General features: G+C 43.0%; 1 protein-coding gene and 1 long non-coding RNA gene across 4 annotated transcripts in view; one reads left to right on the forward strand and one right to left on the reverse strand.

Moving 5' to 3' along the window:
* Positions 1-16381, reverse strand: part of LRP6 (LDL receptor related protein 6) — a 121271-nt gene extending 104890 nt beyond the window's left edge. Inside the window, exons 1-2 of one of the 2 annotated variants that reach the window (XM_059845799.1) lie at positions 16059-16381; positions 1125-1518 (exon numbers count right to left, since the gene is read on the reverse strand). In XM_059845799.1, coding sequence (XP_059701782.1) covers positions 1125-1518; positions 16059-16113 — 449 coding nt within the window. In that variant the 5' untranslated portion in view covers positions 16114-16381. The remainder of the gene's footprint in view (positions 1-1124; positions 1519-16058) is intronic. The other variant, XM_059845798.1, reaches the window with a different exon arrangement.
* A 357-nt stretch (positions 16382-16738) lies between these two features.
* Positions 16739-21637, forward strand: LOC132327063 (uncharacterized). Of its 2 annotated transcripts, none has more exons than XR_009486435.1 (3): positions 16739-17057; positions 17326-17414; positions 17582-21637. It is a non-coding gene; the product is annotated as an uncharacterized LOC132327063 (long non-coding RNA). The 2 variants fall into 2 exon arrangements; XR_009486436.1 differs by having other exon boundaries at positions 16739-16954.
* The last annotated feature ends 2147 nt before the right edge of the window (positions 21638-23784 follow it).

A 23784-nucleotide genomic window follows, 5' to 3' on the forward strand; every position in this document is an offset into this window, starting at 1 on the left:
AAGCCAGCCATTCACGTAACATCACCAAAACTCCACTGAATTTTCCACTGTTGGCAAACACTGCTTTGTCCCAAGAACAGAGCAAAAAGAGCCACATCCAGGCACTCAAACGGGAGCTGAGAATATCATATCAGTTCTAGAAGGAGCTGAGACAAAAATATAGGATTTTTAAAACAGGAGTTCCCCCAAGGGTACAGAAAGGAGCCTCTCTTGTAAATTTTCTGATTAAGCTTCAAAACACATCTCAAGTAGTTGTTAATACAGTATGTTGACTTCTCTCATTTCTTCAGATGTTTCAATAAAGCATGAATATCAACAATTAATAAAGCTCAAAAAAATTTAATTTCCTGACACTTCAGAGAGGCACAAGTCTGTCTGTTCACAGGCAGCTGACACAGCTTTTTAAGGAAAGCAGATTTTATTAAGTTTTAGGTTAGAACTTCTCAATTTCTGCTAATCTTCTGCACTACTGCCAAACTAAGTTTCTAGTACCGTTTTCTGAAGTCTGATGATTCCTGATTGTTCACAAACCAAATATGAATGGAACTTCACAAGTCTGCAAATCACACCAATAGAAAGAGAAACAAATGATGCAAAATGGCTTAGGATAACTTTGACAACAGCATTTGAAATCATTCAACAAACAAGTGTTATAGTAGCCTCTTCGAGCTCTCAGAGGTCTGTGACACACCCAAGATAGCTCAGCTACCCTTGGAGGCATAAAAATCAGCAGGATGGCTTCTGTTGCAAGTGTTAAAAACAAAAAGGTTTAATAAAAAGTCAAAATAACAAACAGAGAAAACCCCAGCCAGGTGCCAGAGGTTCTTGCTCCTGGTAAAACACCTTACAAAAGCGATTAGTTTCTTTGTTCACTTCTTTTTCTAGTAAATTGCCCAAGCAGGACTTTTTGACTTCTGTCCAATTAGCTATCCTTAAGTTTGAGGTGAAGTCCTCTAAGCCTATGAGGTGGCTTTTTCACCTAATCGAAGACAGAAACTTCTGGGCTTCTTTCCTTTTTGAGGAGACAAAGGATAGTTCTGTCACTCCATCAACAAAAGGCACACTCCTATAAACAAGAAATAGTACAAATTTTGGTATCTGTAACTATTTTAAAAAAGACTTACCCTCTTGCAGGATCTAAGGCAATCGCTCTGGGTTGATCCAATTCTTGCCAAAACAAAACTTTCCTCAGTGATCCATCTAAGTTAGAAACCTCAATGCGATTTGTTTCCGAATCTGTCCAGTACAGCTTCTCCCCCAGCCAGTCACAGGCCAGCCCGTCGGGTGACAGAAGTCCAGAAACGACCACGTTTTGCACGCTCCCGGATCTGTTGAACTCTGTCCTTTTGATGGCTTCCTCGCTGACGTCGCTCCAGTAAATCAAGCCCTTGAGGAACACGAAGTCCACGGCGGCCGCGTCCTCCAGGCCCCCCACGATCACCGTGGCGTTCTCCTTGCCGTGGGCGGCGTCCACCAGCCGCAGGTCCCGGCGGTTCGCGTACAGCAGCAGCGGGGCAGCTGCACACAGACAGAAACGGGGGGACACACAGACAGGGCGTTAGCATCACTCGGATCCAGCATGGCTTGCACTGTCATAGTGTGTCAGGTCATCGGTAGCTACAGATTTAAGGGTATCTTTACAAAATTAAGAAATACTGGAGAGCCATTTTGAAGTTTGACTAAAAAGCAGCGGCTCAAACCTTTTCAACTCGGTTACAAGTCTTCATAATGGGCAGCTCCCTATTCTGGGTTGTGCATTATTAAAATGACATTAAAGAAGAAGGGAGAGAACAAAGAAAATGGAGGTTTGAAGTGCCTAAATGACACTGCTCTGTAGAGAAGGATCAGAAAGACAAGAGTAAAGCAGTTTTCTAAGCACTCAGTACTGGCTCACCTAAGCAAGGATTACTTTTCTTGATATAATTTAGTAATATATAGAAGCATAATTCATGTCACGCTATCAGAGCCACCTGCATGTCAATATTCCCTGAAATTAGATATCTCAGACATTTTACATATAGTACACAAAAATACAAAATTCATTGCACAGCATGAGGCAAATGTTGGTTTGGAGTGCTGAAGGTAGTATGAGGAGGTAGGGAGAAAAATAATTCTACAGGAATGGACAACACAATTCTTTCAAACTCAGCTCTAACATTCCTGCTTAGTTCTCTAACACAAAGCCTTCATTTTATATGCTTTATTTGCTTACCCTGTCAGTTTGCACAGTTTGTATATTTTTCATAACACCTAAGATGACTAATGTAAAGCAGTAACCATGAAAAAAGACTGCTTCTTAAATGTAATATGCCTGCTTAATTGTCCTTAACCACAAGCTATATATAGCATTATGAAAATTCCAGCCTCATTCCTACTTCAACAACAGGTTCAGAAAAACACTACATTTGTATAAGGCAGACAATGACACCCTTTAAAACCCACTACCAAAAAACATTTCTACCTTTTCCTGCATTTACTCAGAAACTGCAGCACCGGAGCTCTACAGAGGCATTTAGATCTATAAATGCTCCTCTACCTGTCACCACACAAATTTCACAGGGATCTTGCAGATTTATTCTTCAGCATAGGTGGACACTTCCAATCTGCAGCAGGATGGATATCCTAACCAAAAGGTGAAAATTTACAGAGCCAAGGACATGCATGGCTCAGTAATGTCAAGGGCCACACTGCCAGAAGAGAAACAGATCCCTGTATGCCAAACTCACACTGAAACTGAAAATACTCACAGACTTCAGTAAATTCAAAAGCAGGTTGCCAAGATTGGACTACTCGTCTCAATATCTTATCACAAAACAATTTCTCAAAGACCCTGTCACATATGAATTGGGAGAAGCTGAAAGAACTAAGAATGTTCCTTCATCTACCTGCAATTAAATGAGTTCTATATATATTTTGGGGTGGTGGGAGTTTTGTTGGTTTTTAAGAAAACTGAATTGCTTAGACTGTCATCCTAAACTTAGAAACACTGACTATAACTTGATTTATGCTGAACTTTAGATAGAACAAGGGAGGGTTGAAACTTTGTTGGTTTTAATAATACCAAATTTGCATTTGTATTCCCTTCTCCAGAAAGGAATTTTTTATTATGGAAAAAACCATGCAAGTTTAGAAATTATTTTCCCATGGAGAAGGGGTAGACATTTTAAAATAAGATGGAGAATCTTTATATTAATAACTAATTATTACTTTGCTATCTCCTTCCTTGCATAATTTCCTACCCCCTAAGACTTAAAATTAATTACAGTACATTTTCTTGAACGGTGGATTGCTTATGAAGACCACACGTTCCAAGAAAAAAAGTATTCAATAAACTGCAAGGTGTAAAAAATTGTAATACAATAAAAACCTTCACTTTTTAAAGCCTGCCTACAACTGTAACCTGAAAAATCTAGTTAACAGCCAGCTCAGTGTCATCTAGTGCACACAGGAGTGTGCAGCCAGCTGGCACAGCTTTCTCTGGTAAGACAGGGAGCCCAGTGTTTGGAGAAAAGTAAATCCACACACCAGTGAGTACAAACTTCATTATTATGTGCAACATGGAGCACCCATGCACTCAGCATGCACTGAACTGGAACACCAGGTAATCAGCCAGGCCTGAAGGCACTGCTGAGCCTCAGAGAGCCATGTGCAGAGGTTACTCACTCCCTGTTGGAGCTCAGACTGGCTGAGCAGGGACTGCAGACAAACACCTCTGCATCAATCAGACAGCTTAGCTGAACGACAACTCAGGAGAAACACAGCTACACTTAGGATGTGTAGCTTCATGCAGTTTGATACAAAGCCTCAACTTGTAACACATTCCAAAGGGCTGGCAGATGAGCAAGTTAAGCTTTCCAATTTGTTGCGACATTCAGGAATGAAGCCTGCATCACCAAAATAATAAAAACCAGGTTTGTTCCCCACTGCCTCCAGCCCTTCCCAGAACACACTAAGGCTTCAATGGGCTATAAAATCCAGTTACTGAAGTTGGCAGCATTAGGACCGAGTATCATCTCTGAATTTACTTCACCCAGGCAGCAGTGCCAAGAGCAAAATTGTGCCAGAAGATCCCACCCTGCCCCAGCTTTGAAAGCACAGGACACTGAAGAGACGACTTTCTTGAATAATGAAGTTATGACCTGTGCTAATAACCTGGGAAGAAGTCCAGGAGCATCCCCTTTCAAAGCTGGGCAACTAATTGGCAGTTAAGTTCTAATGGGGCAAAAAGATACAATTCAGATTTTATTTTAAGAAGGTGAACTCTTTACATGTTTTCATTTCTCTTTCTATAGACATAATAACAAAATATAGTGTAACGACAACAAATTACAATACATTGAAGAGAAGCACATATTCTTGAAAGATAAAAACACCTATCCTGGAAATCAAGAATGGAAATACTAATGAATATTACTATGTCCTCTATGACCTGAGAGGTCTACATGCAGGTAATTCTTCTAAACAAAGCACCCAATACTTTGGGTAATCTTACTTACAAGAGTAAGAGTTATGCTTAGTTATAAACTAAGGGATTTTTTTCTTGTATCCACCAGCAAGAAAAAATGTTTCCTTAAAGAACACAAAAATGACAAAAACTCAAGTTCAACACATTTCAACCACAACAAAAATAAATTACATGCTAAGAAACTTCTGCCAGTAGCGGTCATTGAGCCTGTTACTGTTTCTTAACTCCAATGTTCAAGTAAGACCTTTCCTAAGTTTACCACAAGCAGTATTAAAGTCCAGACATTATCTTTTTTGCCTTACTTTTACAACTAGAATTCTACCAGCATCCTTCTTCCCACTGCCAATCTTCAGTTCTTACACCATGTATTTCTCTTGGCTGCATCTCCTGTCTCTCTTACTGAAAGTTGCTAATCCCCAGGACACTCAAGTCTGCTTTCCCTTGCACTTGTTTACTCACATCTTGCTTTGTACATCTGACGTATGGGCATCCGTTACAGCCATAAAAATGCTGCTGCCCACAGGATGCTAAGTGACAAACCAAGATAAAATGAGCACTTTACCAGCTAAAAAGGATTTTTAATCTTTTTGGTGTTTCAGTGGCAATTTTAAGCTGTCAGAATTTGTCATGCTTTTCTTTAACCAGTCCAGTAGCCTTTTCCACAAATGCCCACTTTCTCCTTCCTACCTTCAGTGATCCAGAACAGCTCTGGGTGCCATGAGGTGAGAGCAGTGTTACCTTCAACATGCTCATTCTCTTTCACTGACATGGAGTTTAGCCTGGCTAAAACAATTAGCACACACTCATTTCCCCCAAATCCTTTTTTCTCAGTCCCAAACCCCAGCGATGCTGTTCTACCCCCTCCCTCAGTTAAGGGCCCCCTCCCAAGCTGATTCAAATCACTACGTCAGCGAAAGGTTTGACTGGGTTAGCAAGTTGAATCAACTCAAGAAGTGGTTCAGCAAACTCCAAAGCTGACATAAGGCAAGCAGCAGGGAGCTGGAAGGGGGAGCAGCTCTCCCCCCCTCCACTGGCAGCCTGCTCTATCTGCTCAAGATGTGACTGCAGCCATCTCCTCTCTCCCCAGCTCCAATTCCAGCTGTCAGTCCCCAACCCGTCTTTTGCGTTGGCTCAAGCACTTGTCCTGTGCCACAAGGCAGGTGAGACAATGCAGGGAGCTAAACCAGCAGAAGGCTACTGAGCTCTCCCCACCACCTGCCAAAAAGCAATTTTTAGCCAGCCATCATCCAGAATCAGTTCAGACCAAAAATCAAATCAATATAAGCAGTAGCACAGGAGGGAAAGGAAGGACTGCATCAGCTTTGACTAATTAGCTGAACCAGTTCCTCATGAACCTCCAGTTAAGGAACAGGACTCAGAGCAGAGGTGGCCACTGATAAGTTGTGGCAACCTGCCACAGAATCACAGTGTGGATACCACTGAGCAGCTGCTGACATTGTGGAAAGAAATATCCACATTGAAGTAAGGGGAAGAATCCCGCTGGATTGTCACGCTGAAAGAAGATGTTGTTGAGTTGGGAAGGGAATAGTCCCCATTTGTAAAAGTCTTGCTGAAGAACTCTGAGTGTTTCAAGTGAATTGGCACTGCCAAGCACACTGCTATGAGGACAGCAAATGCAAGGACTGGAGAGAAGAGGGGACAGTGATGAGGTGTACCAAACAAATACATGCTGACCTGGATGAGGCACAGTAAGCAAGGACTCCAAATGCCTTGACAGAATGACAATGCACTCACATTCAGCTCACAAGAGAAGGAAAAGCAGAGAAATGGACATAGATAACCAGCAAAGAACATTGATTGCAACCTCCCTAAAACCATTCAACACATAAAACTCCTGGTATGCAATACAATAATCATCCCCAAGATGCCCCACAGAGAATCAACACAAGAATGTAAGGAAAGGTTTCTGGACTGGCACAAGGACTCTGGAGCAGTCAGTTGTGACAACTGTCCCTTCATCCCCTGGGTTTCAAATTTCTTCATCATTGCTCATGCTTCCAAGAAATTCTGTATATTGATTTCCTGCAAATGTTTGAGTTTTGCTGCTCAGTTTGGAGAAGCAAGAATGAAAAGATTGAGGTAGCATTGGGAATAAAGCCTGGGAGACTTGTATCAAATAAGAAGAGAGAAAATTTGAAAATTAACATAATTTTTTCCAAATAGCAGGGAGCCAGCCTCAAGAAACTTACACAGAGATGGTTTATATTTTCAAGCAAAAAATAAAATCACCAGGAAATACATAAGAGTTTTAAAGCACTGCAAGCAACAGGCCAGGATTTTGCACCCAGTTCTCTATCACAGCACTTTCCCAGTTTTTTCCACACAAGACACAATTCCATACGTTTTTAAAAATAAAAATAATTAACTGACTTACTAGTACCCACCATTCCTCTTTCACTGTGAACAGAGTGTGAACTGTGTCCTGCAAGTATATTTGTGAGAATAAAGAGTTTCACTCTTCTCTGTGAAACTCTTTATTCTCACAAATATACTTGCAGGACACAGCAGGCAACCAGGAATTTATTAAAACAAACATGAGGCAGCCCAAGCTTGGCAGAAAGAGATTTTTCTCCTCTTTTCAGCTAACCTTAAATATATTCCTCAGGTTAAAGCTATGCAAGGGCTGTTCAGATGGTAACTCAAAAGGTCACAGGAGCAGCAGGCTAGTAAAGGAGATGAGTAGCCATATCAGTGCAACAGCAAAGACACCAAGCTAGGCAACAACAGCATTTGGATTCTGCACTTTACTGTTTTCAGTCCTTTGGCCAGATACTAGCCTTATAGACCAAGACATCCTGCAGGACTCACTGGTACAGAGGCAGTAAGTCATCCTTTAGCCTGCTAAATGCAGGGGAAAAATTACCTTACTAAAGATAGAAGGATAGAGACATGAGAATGTGAGGAGCGAAAAAAAAAAAAGAAAATAAAAAGGACTTCAGGAAAGAACAGAAATACCAGGTCCAGGCATAAAAAGCCAATAGACCTGCCAGATTATAGCAAAAGCACCCATGACTGAAATACACCACGAAGTCCCAGCCTATGACAGGCAAAAAACTTTCTGAATAGCAGGTATCACCTTCCAAACCATCCCACTGGCAACAAAGCCATACAACAGGATTACCAGAGCTTGGCCCTCCTCAGTGCTAGGTAGCACACTCACACAGATCTTTTGTCCACCTTTCTGTAACACAGACTCCCCTGTTCTGAAGTTCTTTTGATTGCACTCTCGTGGGGGTGGAACACAGCACTTTAGCTCTGACATTTTTTAAACTTTATATTCTGAATCTACCTGGCTGACAACAGGATGAGCAGAGAGCTGATGCATCATCTTGCAGCTGCACTGCCATGAAACACTACCACCTTCTCCCATGACCTTCTGGTTACAGAGCAGCAGCAAAATAAAGGTGACCTGGCACCATCCAGGACAAACTGCTGGCTATGGAAAGCAGGAAGTCTCCTTAGGGATGTGCAATCAAGTACTTCCGTGATCCACATTAATGTCTGCAGAACATTAACGTGGATCAACATTATACAGCTCATTTTCTCAGGGGTCCTCATAATCTTCCTTCAACACTCTTCCAGCCTCTCAAACAGTTGTCAGAATAACACACAGCTCTGCAGATGAAGTCATACCAGTTCCACACACATTGGCAATAGTTCCCAGTTCTACCGGCAACACCCATGTTTAAATCGACACAATCTGTTTAATGAAAATGTGAGTTAGCAAGCACCTCTGCTCCTGCAGAAAAGCCTTGTTGGGCTCCACCAATGAGAGTCCCACATCTCAGCAGGGATGGTATTCTGCAATCTAAACTAAGCACTGTGAAGACAGGGAAGAGAACTGGAAAACACTGAAACAAAACACTGCCCTTTACACCTTCTGGCATCACCTTTTCCTACAGTGCTTCCAACAGTGACAAACAAGCCAAAAGCCTTGATCATATTGCTCAGGAAGCTGTTGAAGCTGAGTCCCTCCACTGAAGGACAGCACCAAGACACAGCACTATGGTGCTGGGATAGCTGGAGCCCATCTCCCAAATTCCAGGAAAGCTAAAGGCCACAAGACACACTTTGTACACCCTGGCAAGCCAAGGTGGGAATGCCCCAAGGTTTGTTGCTATTCTGCAGCAATTGCAGCTCATGATGTGTTCCAGCCAAAACAGCTTACATTTGAGGGTGCACATGCAGTCAGGAATGGCCTGGAAGTGTCACTCTGTCACTCCCACCAGCTCACTCACCTCCTTTGCTGGAGTAAACCCAAGCCCATGGGAATAGCCCAAGCCATGGGGTCTTACTCCAATTGCTCTTAGTTCCACATGGATCAAAGAATTCCCACCCTCAACAGCAGCACACCTCCAACATACAAGGCCTTTCTCCACACTGATGAGAAGCTCACAGACAATGAACTACTCTCAGATTGACTTCTCCAACTATTTATCCAAGGTTGCACACTAGACTAAAAGATACTCAAAAAATATTTCCTGAAGTGTGTCAGTTTGTCTCACCAGGTAAAAACCAAATCAAACAAAACAACTTATTTAGTTTGTTTTGATGCTGAGGTTTTTTGTTAGTTTAGATTTTTTAAGCACTACCAGGAAGTTGCTGTAAAGCAGGAACATAGAATTTAGCCCAAAAGACCCCTTTTGAATGAATAGTTATGGACTGTTTCTAATGGGTAAGGAAAGATGTGAACATACCTCGGTAATTTTGAGAATTATTGGACATTTAATTTTTATTTTGTGAAAAGACTGTTGTAGCACACTTTTAACTCTCATACTTTTAATATCCCAGCACTACCAATGTCAAATGTTCAACAGGCTTATATTAGATGTAATGACACATAGGAAAAAAGCCAAACAAACCACCCAACAACACACACACAGATATTTATGCAAGATCCCTTGGAAAAGGTGAATGACCTTGTCTTTTTCAAATTGAATGGGACTCATTTCTGGAAATTCAAAAGAAAAACAAATAAACCCATAAATACAAAACCACCCAACTTGGAATTATATTACTCATTTCACCATGACCTACAGGGTAAAAGGGTAACTGCTGAGCTTCAATTAAGTTTTTGAGTTATAAGAACATCACTGCATTTTCTAAATGGACGTAAGACTCAAGGTCTTATAATTTGTAGACCTTCTATCTTATAAGGTATTTGTAGACCCTATAAGATTCAAGGTCTACAAATTCCTACTCCTCTATTATTCTTCATATTCTTTCTCTATTAATCTGTGTGTGGACAAGAGGATTCTTGGATTTCCAAAGTGTTAATATTTTAATTAACACTAACACTATAAGTAGGAGTTTTATTCCCTGCTTTGACAGAACAACTAAGGGAACAAAGTTTAAAATTCTATAGCACCTTAAATTTCTGTTACTTTCCACATATCCTTAACTTCCAGAATTCCAGCAAACATATCAGCTACCTTCTAGAAGCCTGAACTCTGACAATGGACAGAGGAGAATCTTTGTTATTAAGGATTTCTAGAGGCACAAATGGTTGAAAACCCCAGCACACTACACACAAATTCTATTTTTCCTCTGGGAACTAACTGGGCAGAGAGGGGAGGAATAACGGGAAAAATATAAAGGTATCATAGAGAAGAAAACAAACCATTTTTGATTATGCAAAATTATATAGCTAGCTGATTAAAATTTTCTGTCTCAAATATGATTACTTTTCAATTTGGACATCAAGAACTCACACATGGCCCTCATAAACAGAATTAACACTATAATCCCATTACTGCTGCATTGATTATATCACAAGGGAGTAATTCTATTTAGGTAATGTGATCCTGTAACAAGATACTAAAAAAATCTGAATGAATGTTGCCATTTTCCATGTCTGTTTATACTAAAAACATTTCCTTATTGTTCTCTCCTTATAAATACTGAAGCTCAAAAAGCACTCCAGCTTTTAAACTAACATGCTTCTATCTCCAAGTAGTTTATAACATTTTGCAAAGGAAACAAAGTTTTACTAACTAAAGCATTGCCTCTTTTAACCTAAACTTTGACTGGTTAGTTTCTTAAAAGTATATTAAGAATAAAGTATTACAGACAAAGGTATTAACAGTATTCCCATTCTATTCATAGACTGGGATGTTTGACTCCATTTCAATATTGGTGGGGAACTGTTCCAACTACATGGAAATCAAAAGGTCTGTAGCAAGATAATAATGAGACAAAAACCCCACCCTATTTTCATAACCATTTCACCAGAGAATACATAAAAAAGCAGAAATGACAACAAGATAATTTCTACTTGCAAATGCAAGCACTGTGTTCTGAGTAAGTTTGTCCATGTGGAGCAAATAGCAAGCCTTTCATATTGTGAATGTCCTGACATAAATATTTATAAACTACAAGGATATCTAGAGAGTTTAATGAAGGCTCTCTATGTCAGCTTGCCTGGTAAATACATAAACTGGAAAAGGGTGATTAATATCTGGGGTGTCAATACCCAGCATTTATGTATAATCTGTTAAAGACCCAAAGCTTTCCCCTTTCAAGCTTTGGACAACTACCACAAAAGAATGACACAGCCTCTTTGTTTGGAGCACTGTGCATTCTGTAGCTCTGCAAGTGGTACATACTCTGAAACCACACCTGATGTGTGAGCTGAAAAACTAAAGGTTATTAGGAGAGCATATACTTCATTCACTGAACAGCAATTACTCTTTGGAAGAGTCATCACTACAAAGTGCTTGGCACAGAAGAAGTGGAGTCACTGGCTGCTGGCTCATCCCAAACCTCATGTGCACACACCAACAGTCATCCTTGCTGAGCCACAGCATTCAAAACTTCAGGGCTCAGTTTTAAGTGGGGAGCACCACCTGTGAACACGAACAGACCATCCCTGAAGCCTGCAGGGCAGCTGCATCCCCCTCCACATCTTTCTAAGCAACTTATACCTCTTACTGGTACAAGTCCATTGGAGGGAAATTCCTTATCAACCTAATTCTGCCCAAAGCTCTCAGGCGAGGTGGCTGAAGCATGAGGGCTCCCCAGCAGGAGAGCTGGAGAAGGAGCTGAGCAGGCTCCCAGAGCCAGCAGAGCCACCAGCTCAGCCAGAAGCAGGAGTGTGCAACAAAGCTTTAGTTCCAACTGCATTTCTGGCACTACACAACAGTAACATGGACCCCTCCCTACAGTACAAGGAACTTTGGAAGACGGCACCAGCAAAGCAACTCAAGGATTTAACATTTCTTAGGAAATTAATGAGTTTAAATATGTGGGGGAAAAAGAATATGGTACTTAAGTCTGCAGACTTGCTGCCAGAAGAGATGAATGGTGACAAAACAGAAACTGAGACCAGTTTCTCCCTATTTTCCTGCCCTAGCCCACTTCCTCAGAGGCAAGAAAAAAATATCTTCACTCTAGTTGGTTTAAACTAAAAAGTAAGTCCCATATTACATGCACTGCAGCAGATATTTTTGAAGCTGACATTTTTGAAATGCGACATCATCATAAAGGTGAATTACAAATGTCCAAAGGATTCAGATTTCTCCAGCTCCCAAAGACAGAGCTTGAAAGGTTTCTATATGCCCAATCCTTAAAAAAAAAACAAAACAAAACCAAACCAAACCAAAACTCTTCTACATATTCTATCGCTTATAGCCAAATTCCTTACCTAGAACTCCAGGAACGCAGATAGAAGCAACTCTCTAGGGAAAAAGGAAACATGAATACAGTTCATGCCCCTCTAACCAGTATTGCTGTGAAACAAAAACAAAGCTTTCCACCTGAATACCTTCATATAACTCATGCTGAAGGATACAAGAAGTCCTTTACCTGCATATACCTTCCCTACATCTTCAGAACTTCCCTACATCTTGTCAAAAATGCTACTTTACCTTACCTCCAAGACAGTAAAAATTGCCATCAAACTTTTAAAGTCCTATTTTTTCAGTTTTAAATAAAAGCTAAAGCAATCTGATGATAACTAAACTGTATCACAGAGATGCAATTGAAAGAACTGTAAAATTAATAAAGGATTTTGGAACACCTTAGATCACACTAATTTTAGATTATTCTATGAAAAGATGAAAGAGGAAAATGGCAGACCAGGGCATACTGATTTCTGAGGAATCATACAATGAAGAAACATAACTAGAAAATGGTTGATTCAAGCATGGAAGAAAAAACAGACCATGATTATAAAAAAAAAAAAAAAAAAATTCCAAGTCTTACTGTCATAGTAATGTACAGTCTCTAGGTGAAGAGATCCTTCACCTGAATGCAAAAACATAACTCTACCTGGAAATGCCACACTTGGTCTGCAACTGGAATGCTTCAGGAGTAAAAACCTATTCTTTATCCCCTTCTCTGATTTCTGGTAGAAAAATATGTGCACACAGCACCAAAGTTTAGCAAAGTTTCAAACACACCACCACTTAGCAAAGTTTTGAACATTAAACTCTTCTAAACAACATGCAAGTGGATCTTATAATAAAAAAAAAAACAAAAAAACAAGGATCTGTTTATGAAAACAGAAACAATGGATTAAAATCAATTAAAACAGTAACCATATTACAACAACAATAACGGATTCAAACAAACTCTCTTCTGAACTCTAGGAAAGCATAGTTTGAAAATACCCATTACCAAAAAGGCATTTTCATTTCTTCACTATCTGACCCTAAACACAGAGGTCTGTAACATTCAGTAGACTTTCACAAATATCCTTATAAGATTTCTATTCAAGCAAGAGCTTTATGCACTGCCTGCATGATCAGGCTTTAAAGCCAAAACAAAATAGCAATTGCATGCTGACTGGAGAGCTATTTCAGAAAGAAAGCAAGTCATGAACATTGGTGGAGGAAGAACTCTATTTACCACTTTTTAAAAAGTTGCAACCTCAGTTCCCCAGTTATCTGTAGCGCCCTGACAGATGTGATGACACTGCTTTTGCCTCTCTGCAGCTGTCAGTTATCTAACAATTATCTCTCTCATTGGTTTCACAGCTGTCCTGAAGACCACCTCAAAGCTGCCATGGAGCAGCTCTAACTCCACTCCTCTGGAATACCCTAAGGGAGTGGCTTCAAGAAGCACTGCTGGTCAGAGAGGTGGAAACTCAATCTCCCAAATCAAACCATGGGCCAAGAGGAGAGAACAGAGACCAGGGACATCTTTCTTCCAGCAACTATAACATTAAAAAAACCCCCAAGCCCAAACCACAGAACCTCCACAGCATACTGTCGTAATGGCAACCTCCAGTCTCTTAGAAATTCAAACACTTGCCCTGACAACATCAGTAGATCTGGTTTATTGAAGTCCTTGGATGATTTTTTGAGACAGGTGCCTCACCCTGTGCATCCATTTCTAGCCAGTAACAGCTTCATACTTCTTCAAGTCCTTATGCATTTCCAGGACACTCATTTTTTTTCCTTTCCAGACTGGTAAACAAGTCTACCACAGTTCCTTCAGAGTAATAGTTCAGTTGTCATAAACCTTTGTCCATTTGCCTTTTCTATGAGAATGGGAGGCTGGCTCTGGAAGCAGAGAGGATGCTGCAATCCACAAACACACACCACTGCATTTGCCGAGTTTCTGTCTCCAGCACTGTCGGCTTGGCATCCTCTACAGCACTGAATTCCCAAACTAAACAGTGAACTTCCTAACTTCAACTCTACTTTCATGTATAAGCTTATTCATACTCATGCGCTGGCACTGCCTCTGCCTCATTAAGGAACTGCTGACACCTCTCCTGAACTCAACACATCTTACTCCAACCTACTCCACTTGCATAGATGCTGTTTATTAGGGAGGATGTGTGCATTAAAATTTGATTTTTGTTTCTTCACGGTTCAGCTGTTCCTGCTGTTTATCTCTATCTAAAGTAACAATTAGCCAGTAGGAAAATTACTGTTGTGTCACAAACAGAGAATTACAACTTCAGGTAGGCAATCAAACAGCAGGGCACCATGAACACAGAAGAAACAGAAATGCGGTTGGGATACAAATGTCCTTGGCAATAGACAGAGGTGAGAGATGAGAAAAGAAATGACAGCCATATGATTTACAGACTTAATGCTTCTTCAAAGTGTCCCATTAAGCATGAAGTATACAAAAATTTGCAAAAGCACATGCCACTATTTTGAGGTTAATTTGCAGAAATTACTGTAACAATATTCTGTGACATCACAAACAACAGCTATTTCTGTGCTGTCATTTGAACTAGACTGAACATCAAATTAAAGCCAAATACATGGTATATTAAGCAAGGGTAGGATTGTTACTTATTAAAATAAACTAATCAGGAAACAGTTTCTCCCTATACTCAAGAGCCAACTTAACTTTTAAAATTTGGGGTTTAACCGCCACAACATAAGTATGAAAAGTTACACATGCCATTTAAATAAGTATATTTGTATCTCTGCAAACAGGATACAATATGGCAAACAGATGCACAGGGTAAAAAAAAAGGCTATGGATGAGATGAAAATCTTTGTTTTCCAGATTACTGAGCAACCGGAGACTGAACACTTACTTCTAGATACACCACCTTTAGACTAACTTTCATCAAAACACTCTCATGGGGAGGAACTCTCTAAATCAAGATGTGGTTGATTAACTGCTAGCAATTAATCTCTTGCCCATCTAGTATGAAAAAAGTCAAAATTAAGTAAACAGAAACATTATATATGCAAGCACCACAGATGATTTCTTCCCAGAAAGACTGAACACAGATAATAGTTACTGTAGTTAGGTCTACAGCATTAAAAAAAAAAAAAAAAAAGCAATAATAAAAATCGTTTTTTTCTTTCAGACTGTGCCCTGCAAGACAAGAAATTCTGTTGGAGCAGGGAAGTAGAATCAAAATTCTCAGCTACTTTAAGTAACATCCCCTCATAAGGCACTCGACTGTTCCTTTAAAGCTGTGTGAACATCCGTGGTGTTTCACCAGAGACACACAAACTTCTCTCAAGTCCCAGCGCAGCGCCAGCCTAGCTGAGAGCTGAGCCTTCACTGCTGCCCTGGCTGCGGGGCGAAGGTCGGTGCAGCAGCGGCTCCCGGGCATTCCCCGCTCCCGCAGCCGAGCACGCGGGGGCTCCGCGCTCCCCGCAGGATGGAACCGCGGGGGGCGAGCGGGACCGGCCCGGCCATGGGCACAGCGGGACCAGCCTGACACCGGCGGGGCCGAGCTCTGCCCCAGAGCCGCTGGTGCCCACGGACTGCGGGGCTTGCAGAAAGACACGGGGGGACAGTGCGATAGTTTAGGGGGAATTCTTCAAAACAAAAAAAAAGACCAAAAAAACAAAAAGGAAGAAAACAGAAAAGAAAAAGAAAAAAACTTGAAAACCACAATGGGGCGGCTCGGGACGCGGCCGGTGGCCGCTGGCAGGGCGGGCTGCTCCCGGCGCTGCTCGGGAAGTTGCTCAGGAGCCGGGGAGGCGGCAGCGGCCGGGAGCGAGGGAGGGAGCGCTGCCCCCGCGCCGGGCCCCGCGCCCCGCCGGCAGCCAGGCCTCGCCGCTCCCCTCCCGCACGCCCAAACATGGCCCCTCGCCACCAACCCGGCAACTTTCCCCCTGCCCCTCCCGCCGCCGCCCGCCCCGCTCACCTCGCATCAGGGAACAAAAACTGCAGGCGAGTAGGCTGCGCAGGACGGCCCCCATCTTCCCTCCCTCCTCGCTCTCACCGGCGGGGAGGTGGCGGCGGGGAGCAGCACCTCCGCTGCCAGTTCATGCTTCCAGGCGGGCGGGGGAAGCGGCGGGGAAGGGGAGGGCGGGAGGCGGGGAAGGGCGGCCGCGGAGATCCCCCCTCGGCGGTCCCTAGCAGGCCACTGGCCCCGGCGTGCCGCCGCGGGAGCGGGCGCTGCCCTCCATGCCGGCTGCTGCTGCCGCTGCTGCCGCCGCCTCACCGCGACCGCCGCGGTCCTTCCCCCATCCACCCCTCCGCCTCCGCCGGGCGCGCACAGGCGCAGGGATACAGTCCTCCTCCTCCTCCGTCTCCTCCTCCTCTTCCTTCTCCTCCTCCTCCCGCGCCGTGCCCGGCCGGCTCCCGGCGCAGCGCCCGCCCCCCGGCACCGCTCCCGTCGGGGAGGGCGGGAGCGGAGGGGCGGGGGCGCGCAGCTCCCCTCTGCCGGGCGGGATCGCGCACACCCCCGGCAGCTCCGCAGCCGGCAGAACCCCGGCGGGGAGCGCAGCCCTGGGGGGCTCCCTAAGGGAGGGAGGTGAGCGGGGTTACGGCACCCCCCGAGCACCGGGACGGGGCGAGGTGGGGGGCAGCCGCATTCCAGCGGGACTATTTTGCCTCCCATCGCCCCCTCCGCCGCCTGCGATGCGTTCAGCCCTGGCCCGTGAGGACGGGACTACTTTCTGCCACAGAGCTGCGGCGGCGTCCGAGAGGCAGCACAAAGGCTCCGATCCCGATCCCCATCCCCGATCCCAATCCCGGGACGGGCTGTAACGCCGGAGCATCGCCCGGGGGGCGGGCGGCAGGCAGAATGAAGTTACGGTCCGTCTCCCCGCTGTTCGGGCTGAAAAGCCATAAATCCCGGCCTTTCCCAGAGCAGAGGGAGCAGGCGTTCCTTATCAGCAGGAATTGCTGCCCGGCTGATGTAATGATGCGTGATTTATTTCCCAGCGCTTTTGGAGGTGCTCTGCCTTATTGTCCCCCTTGCTAAACTAAATGTGGTGGGCTGGGTTTGGGCTGCTTAGGGCAGTGTTACCAATAATATGAGTGGCCAACGTGCTGTGTTTAAACGTAGTCTTTTTCCTTCTTAGTTAAGATTTTGTAATACACCCAAAATTGAAAAAAACTTCCCTCCTTACCATCTTTGTTTGTTCCTAATAATGTAAAATGAGGCTGTCTTACATTTCCTCTAGATGAGAAAATCTACTTCATGATTTCAACGTTTTCATTCAGTCTAGATGTCTACATCACACTCTCCCTCCCTCACAGAACGTGACAGCTGGTGAGTAGAATAATGATATGAAGCAGAACAACTTAGAGCAACATTTGAGGTACTTACATTCCAAAATCGGTATTATTTTCCGCATTATTAGAAACTCACAGAAACATTTAACTTTTGCCTTCATATGTGTTCAACATATATTTTCATAGCTTTTCTTGTTATTACAGGAGGAGATAACATCTGGGCCAGATTAAAGGCCTGGGCATTGCAGGCTGACTCTAAAGGGCTCCTGGAGTCATGTGATATTATCAGACTCAGCTTTTACTGGAGCAAAATTTTTAAAAATAGAAGAAAACAGAGGGATTTCTTTAAATGAAGTGTATTTCCAACCTTCAAGGTTGCAAAAAAAAAAAAAAAAAGATTTTGAAAATGTAAACAATTCAGCTCAACAGCAGTATCTGCCTGAGGCCAGGTCTACATTACAAAATTTGTCCTTGACTATCTGCTGGGTGAAATAGCCCCCTCTGTTACTGTGCTGTTGGGAGGATTAGCAAACTCGAACAAGATCCACGTGGATAATGGATGGGAAGACTTGCCATACAAAAATGTACCCTGGAGAAGAGAGAACCTGTGTCCAATCGTTGTTTGTCGCCTCTAGATTTTGCAGGAGCCAACAAAAGAAGCACACTTTTCTATTTATTTTCACTGTTTAAAAGGAAAATGAAGTTGTTGTTGGTTTGGGGTTTTTTCCCCCCTCACAGTGTTTCCTTATACTTTTTCCATACTCACAATGTTCCACAATCTGTCAATAACCTCTTGAGAAGTACGCCAGATCTGTAATGAATTCTTTGTATCTTAATCATACAGTGCACAGCTGAGGAAAACCTCAAGCTTGCACCCCTGCATCACAAAACCACATTTCTCCACATGCCATTCCCTCTCATATCTTATCTGTTTCTGCTGGAAACACTCTGGTGTCTTGACTATCTCTCTTGGGAGCCTGATCCCCTGCCTGGTTGCTCTGACTCTTAAAGACATCTCCCCTGCTGCCCAAGCTGACTGGTTTTATTTTTAGCTTTTGAACACTTATATGCTATCACTGGTACATTTTGCCATTTTTCTATAATTCAAACCCTTTCCTACTTGGATTTCCTCTAAGCCAGTTAATGATTATTGGCTTCACCTTCCTCAGCCTAGCCCCTTTCCCCACAGCCTGCCTAGAATCCTCTGTCTCTTCCAGCCCAGGTATCTGTATTCTAAAATCTTAGAATCACAGAACGGTTTGGATTGGAAGGGGCCCTAAACAACATCTAGTTCCAACTCCCTGCTGTGGGAAGGAATACCTTTTACTGTCCCAGGTTGTTCCCAAATCTAAGTCCAACCTGGCCTTGGATGCTTCCAGGGATGGGGCAGCCACAGCTTCTCTGGACACCCTGTGGCAGGGCCTCACCACCCTCACAGGGAAAATCTTCCTGGGATTTGCCCTGTTTCAGTTTGAAGCTGTTTGCCCTTGTCCTGTCACAGTATGTTCTTGTAAATGGTCCCTCTTCATCTTTCTTATAGGCTCCCTGCAGGTACTGGAAGGCCCCAATTATGTCACTGTCATGGTTTAGGAATGGTGCTCCCCAATTTAGGGCTCCTACCAAGACTCTCCAACCCATGCACTGTCACTTACTCCCCCAAATCCCTTCTCCCCTCTGCAGCAGGATGGAGAGGAGAATTGGAGGCACAAAAAGCAAAGATCATGAGTTGAGATAAGAACAATTCACTGGAAACAGCAATGAGATAAGAAAATAAACAGTAACAGCACTATAGCAATGACAGAGAGTACAAAAAAGAAATATTCTTGCTTACTGCAGGAGCCCCAACAACAGACAATAAATTGTTCCCTCTGGTTCAGAGCCTGGGCCTCCCCACTTCCCTATTCAACTTAGTTACTCTGCTGGAAGGAGCCCCTTCTCCTCAGAAGAGACTCCCTTCCCCTTACCCCTAGCACTGACAGAAGGTGTTAGGATAACTTCCATGTCCTTGCCATGACCTCTCCTGGCTACTACAAAAATGAACCCTCTTGGGTGGGAGCAGGACAGTCACCCTGAAGCCTTCTCTTTTCCAGGCTGAACAATCCCAGTTCTCCCAGTCTTTCCTCACAGCAGAGATCCTCCATCCCTTTAATCATCTTGTTGGCCTTCTCTGGACTCATTCCAACAGTCGTTACTGTGCTGGGACTCCACTTCCCATGGGCCACTTCTGGGGCTCATCCAGGTCCCTCTGGATTGGCCTGTCCTTCAGGTGTGTCCCTGCCCCCTCAGCTTGGTGTCATCTGCAAACCTGCTGAGGGTGCACTCAATCCCTTCATCTGTGTTATTAATGAAGTTATTTAAATAACTTTGGTCCAGTGTGGACTCCTGAAGGACACCCCTTGTCACTGACTGAACATCAGGACTCTGAACCATTGATCACTACCCCTGCAAAAATGGCCTTTTTGAACCCTTTTCCCCATCAGTGCATAGGATTCAAGACCATGACTATCTCCTAAATGTTTGTCACCTTTACTTCTAATTCGTCCATGTAGAATTAACTTCATAGCAGAGGCTTTTACAAAGTTAAATAGGAGGCAAGATTACCACACACAAAAAGCCTCCAACAGGCATGATTTCTCTGAGGTGATTATGTTCCTTTGTTTGAGCTTAAAGTCAAAGTAAATGGAGAAGGAATGTCTCTTTTATTTTAGCAAGAAGCTCCCCTTGTTGGTCACAGTTATTTTCATTCGCCTTAAAAAGATAAACCTTGGTTTGCTGGCTCAAATCCAGCTGAGGCTGAGAAACCTGGACAGCTTTACTCTTACCTCTGAACTTGGATGGTGGCTCAATGACACAAGAGTTTTCATAGGATTATTCTTAAACTTGGGAAAGTTTCCTGGTTTAGTTGGTGGCCCAGCTTCATGAGCAGTTGTGTCAGGTCCCAGGACAGCAAGGGACAGCAGATGGAGCTCATGAAACCAGCAGTGACTGCCAAAGTCCCTCTGCTTTTGAGCTGTGCCCCAAGTTTGAGTGGAGTCAATGGGATCTTCTGTAGAACCAGAACCTAAGTCCCTAATTAGCAAAAGCTGTTAGAAGAAGAAGGATGCTCAGCAACTGAATTTGTGGCTGCCCACATCACAGAAGCCACTATCATAATTAGCTTTCTCATGGAATGTTTCAACAAGAATTAATGGGCACAGCGTGCTGAAATGCTGGTCCCTCTGAAGGCAATGGTGAAGTTCTCACTGATTTCAAAAGGGCCAGGGTTTCACATTGAAACTCAAGCTCAAGCCCTCATGCCCCCAGCAGGAAAGTCTGCAGCACAGAAGCTGGGGAAATGGGATCTAATGTTGCCATCCAATGAGGCCTGTTACAACGTTTCACAGAATAAGATAGGACACCCTGAACTGTGACATCATCGTCATCATCTTGCTACATTGCTTAGGTCATACAGCTTATAAAGAAAAATGTTTCATCCAACTCTTCCTCAAAACAAGGTCAGTTCTAATAAATGTGATAGAAATGTCTGGCACAGTTTATCCTATTCCAAGAGTGCAATGGGTTCACCACAACATTCCTTCTTCAATGAGTAGAGGACCAGATCATAGAATAATAAAGAATTTCTTCCTAATATTTGCATTCTTCCAGTTGGAAGCCGTTCTCCCTTGTCCTATCACTAATGCCCTAGTGAAAAGCCCTTCTCCATCTGTAAGGCCCCTTCAGGCACTAGAAGGCTTGAAGCCTCCTCTTCTCCAGGCTGAACGACCCCAGCTCTCTCATTTGTGGCAGAGGTGCTCCAGCCCCAAGCTCATCTTTGTGCCTCACCTCTGGATTCAGCAGGTCCACATCCCTCCGATGTGGGGAGGCCCAGAGCAGGATGCAGGACTCCAGGTGGGCTCTCATGAGAGCAGAATCACCTCCCCCAGTGACCATGTTTTCCCTCTTGAAGTTCAATCACAAGCATTGATACTTTTCCCCTCACTTTTCCTCCAGTGCCATATGAACTCACCTTTTTACCAGGATGTAGGTGCCTCTTAAGCAGATTTCCTTGAACAGAGTTATCTCTCTAGTCCAGCAATTTTCTCCAAGCATCAAACCTGACTTGTTTTTGCCATTACTATCACCACAACCAAATCACAGCAAAAATTAGTACTTCCACTAATTCTAGGGCAATTTTCCCATCAAATCCCCTTTTTTTATCACACACGGAGTTGCATTTTCTCCTTGCATTTCAGTACTATTTTATTATTCCCCCCAACTCTCCCCTCCCCCCTCAACACCCATTCTTTCATTTCAGTACTATTTTATTATTCCCCCCAACTCTCCCCTCCCCCCTCAACACCCATCCTTTCTTTCCCATCTTGTCTACCAGAAGAGGTTGCCTGGTGCCCAGGATGAGAACTGCATTTCTTTGTGGCTAAAAAAAAAATCCTTGCAACAAAAACTTCACAGAGGAGAAGGTGCTTGAGTTCAGCAGCCCATACAGGCAAGCTAGTCTAACAGAAATCCAGCAATAAGCCCACAGGGAAATATGAAATAAGATGACCTGGAAGGCTTAGGCATTTTCTTTGTGACTTTGGAGGAGTGTTTGGACTCCTGCTGGTGGTGCTTTCAAGGTCAGGCTGTCTACCTAGTACCTCTTTTCTCCTCTCCCATCTCCCAGGGACTTGAAAACAGCACTTCTTCAGCGGTCATGTTTTTTAGTGTGAACCATGCAGGATCCTGATTTTAATTTGGCACTGCCCACCACCAGACCACAGGGAAAGTCCAAGACTTTTCTTAGGAATATTTAACTGTGGCTACATTTCAAAGCCATATTAGAAAAATGTCATTTGAGAAAGTTACTGTTCTAAAATTTGTAAAGTGCTTTAATGCTATGTTGATACAGCGAAAACATCCTTTTAAAAGAGCTCACATTTCAGGCTGACAGACACCAAAACACTATTTTGTTTTAGCTTGCTCAGCTTTTCAAAACCAGTCAGCATCTGGGCTCTATTAACCATAACGTGCGTGCCTTTTAAGCAACAACAATTTAAGAATATTTCCTTTTCAACCCCCTTTCAAACCCCTTCAGCATTTTGCAATATGCATAATATTTAAGAATTCTGCTTTGCACTGCAGCCTTTGAAGTTTAAAAATTAGTTACTGGTAAAGCCTTGTACATTTTCTTGCACTCTTTTAGTCACAGGGATTAGTGACTAGAATTTATGCCTATGGTCAAGAAAGGTAAGTGACTGTGTCACAGTAATTAGCAATCTTTCCTGCAATAGTTTTCAATCTTTATGTATGTCTTATGGTGTGACACACCATGTGTGTGCAGAGAAGAGCTCATTTGCCATCTGCAGTAGCCACTTCTGGGCTAAAGTACTCTACCACAGAGTGCAGTGTATGGCAAGTAAAGAGCCCCATCCCTCTTCATTCAGACTTTGTGAGGAAGAGTCATATTCATATTTCCTATTTGTATTTCATATTTATAGCCATGTTTATGTTATATTTATGTTGCTATTAATATCTTTATTTTTATGTTCATATATAAATTACTCTGCAGTTCAGCAAAGACACTAAGCACCTCAAGAATATGGGTGTGGAGCACCAACCATGGTATCTCTTCAGGGGTGTTGTTTTTATGAGCTGTTAGTCAAGTTCTCAAAATAGGCTAGAAAACCAGGCTGAGTTCCTCGGAGCAGGAAAGATTGCCCTCTAATGGTTAATCTCTAGGTTCAATGTCTGCAATGTTTTATGAAGTGCTCCTCTTCTACATGATTTGTAAGGTGAGGCCACACAAATGCAAGATATTAGAACAATTTATTATTTCAAGGAAAACCCAAATCTTTCTTATACTCTTAATTGATGAATGAATTAATTATTAAAAACAAAGATGAAGGCATGTTCTTGGTAACATTTTCATTAAACTACCATTAGCCAGGGTTTCTCAGAGGAAGAGGGATGCCTCTGACAGTTCAGAACTATTACTCATACTGGATTTGACAAATTTTATATTTCACTGTGGGAGATGTTTCAAGGTCTGAAAAAACGGCATGAAAGATACCCAGTCTATTTCAGTATCATAAAAGTTATTGTGAATGAGATTGATCTCACTCTTGCAGGAGTAAACTTCAAGGAACAAAATTCTTAAGAAAGTCTTTAAATCAACTAATCACAAAGCATTGCCTGTTACAGCAGGGATGCATGTGGGTCCTTCAGCTTGCACTGGCTGCATCTATAAAGGTTTCTGTGGCTTATGGCCTGTAACTCATTCTTCACATGTTGAGGGGATAGAAGAGGCAATTATACAGGGCTGAAGTGTCATTCACTGCCTTTCCATTTTCATCAGTTCTTTGAATAATTTCCTTGCAGTGTAGATTTCAATAAATGCTCTTCCAATATAGCTGGCAACTAAATGTAGATAA

The sequence above is a fragment of the Haemorhous mexicanus genome, chromosome 5 (assembly GCF_027477595.1).
Source record: "Haemorhous mexicanus isolate bHaeMex1 chromosome 5, bHaeMex1.pri, whole genome shotgun sequence".
NCBI classification, from domain to species: Eukaryota; Metazoa; Chordata; class Aves; order Passeriformes; family Fringillidae; genus Haemorhous; species Haemorhous mexicanus.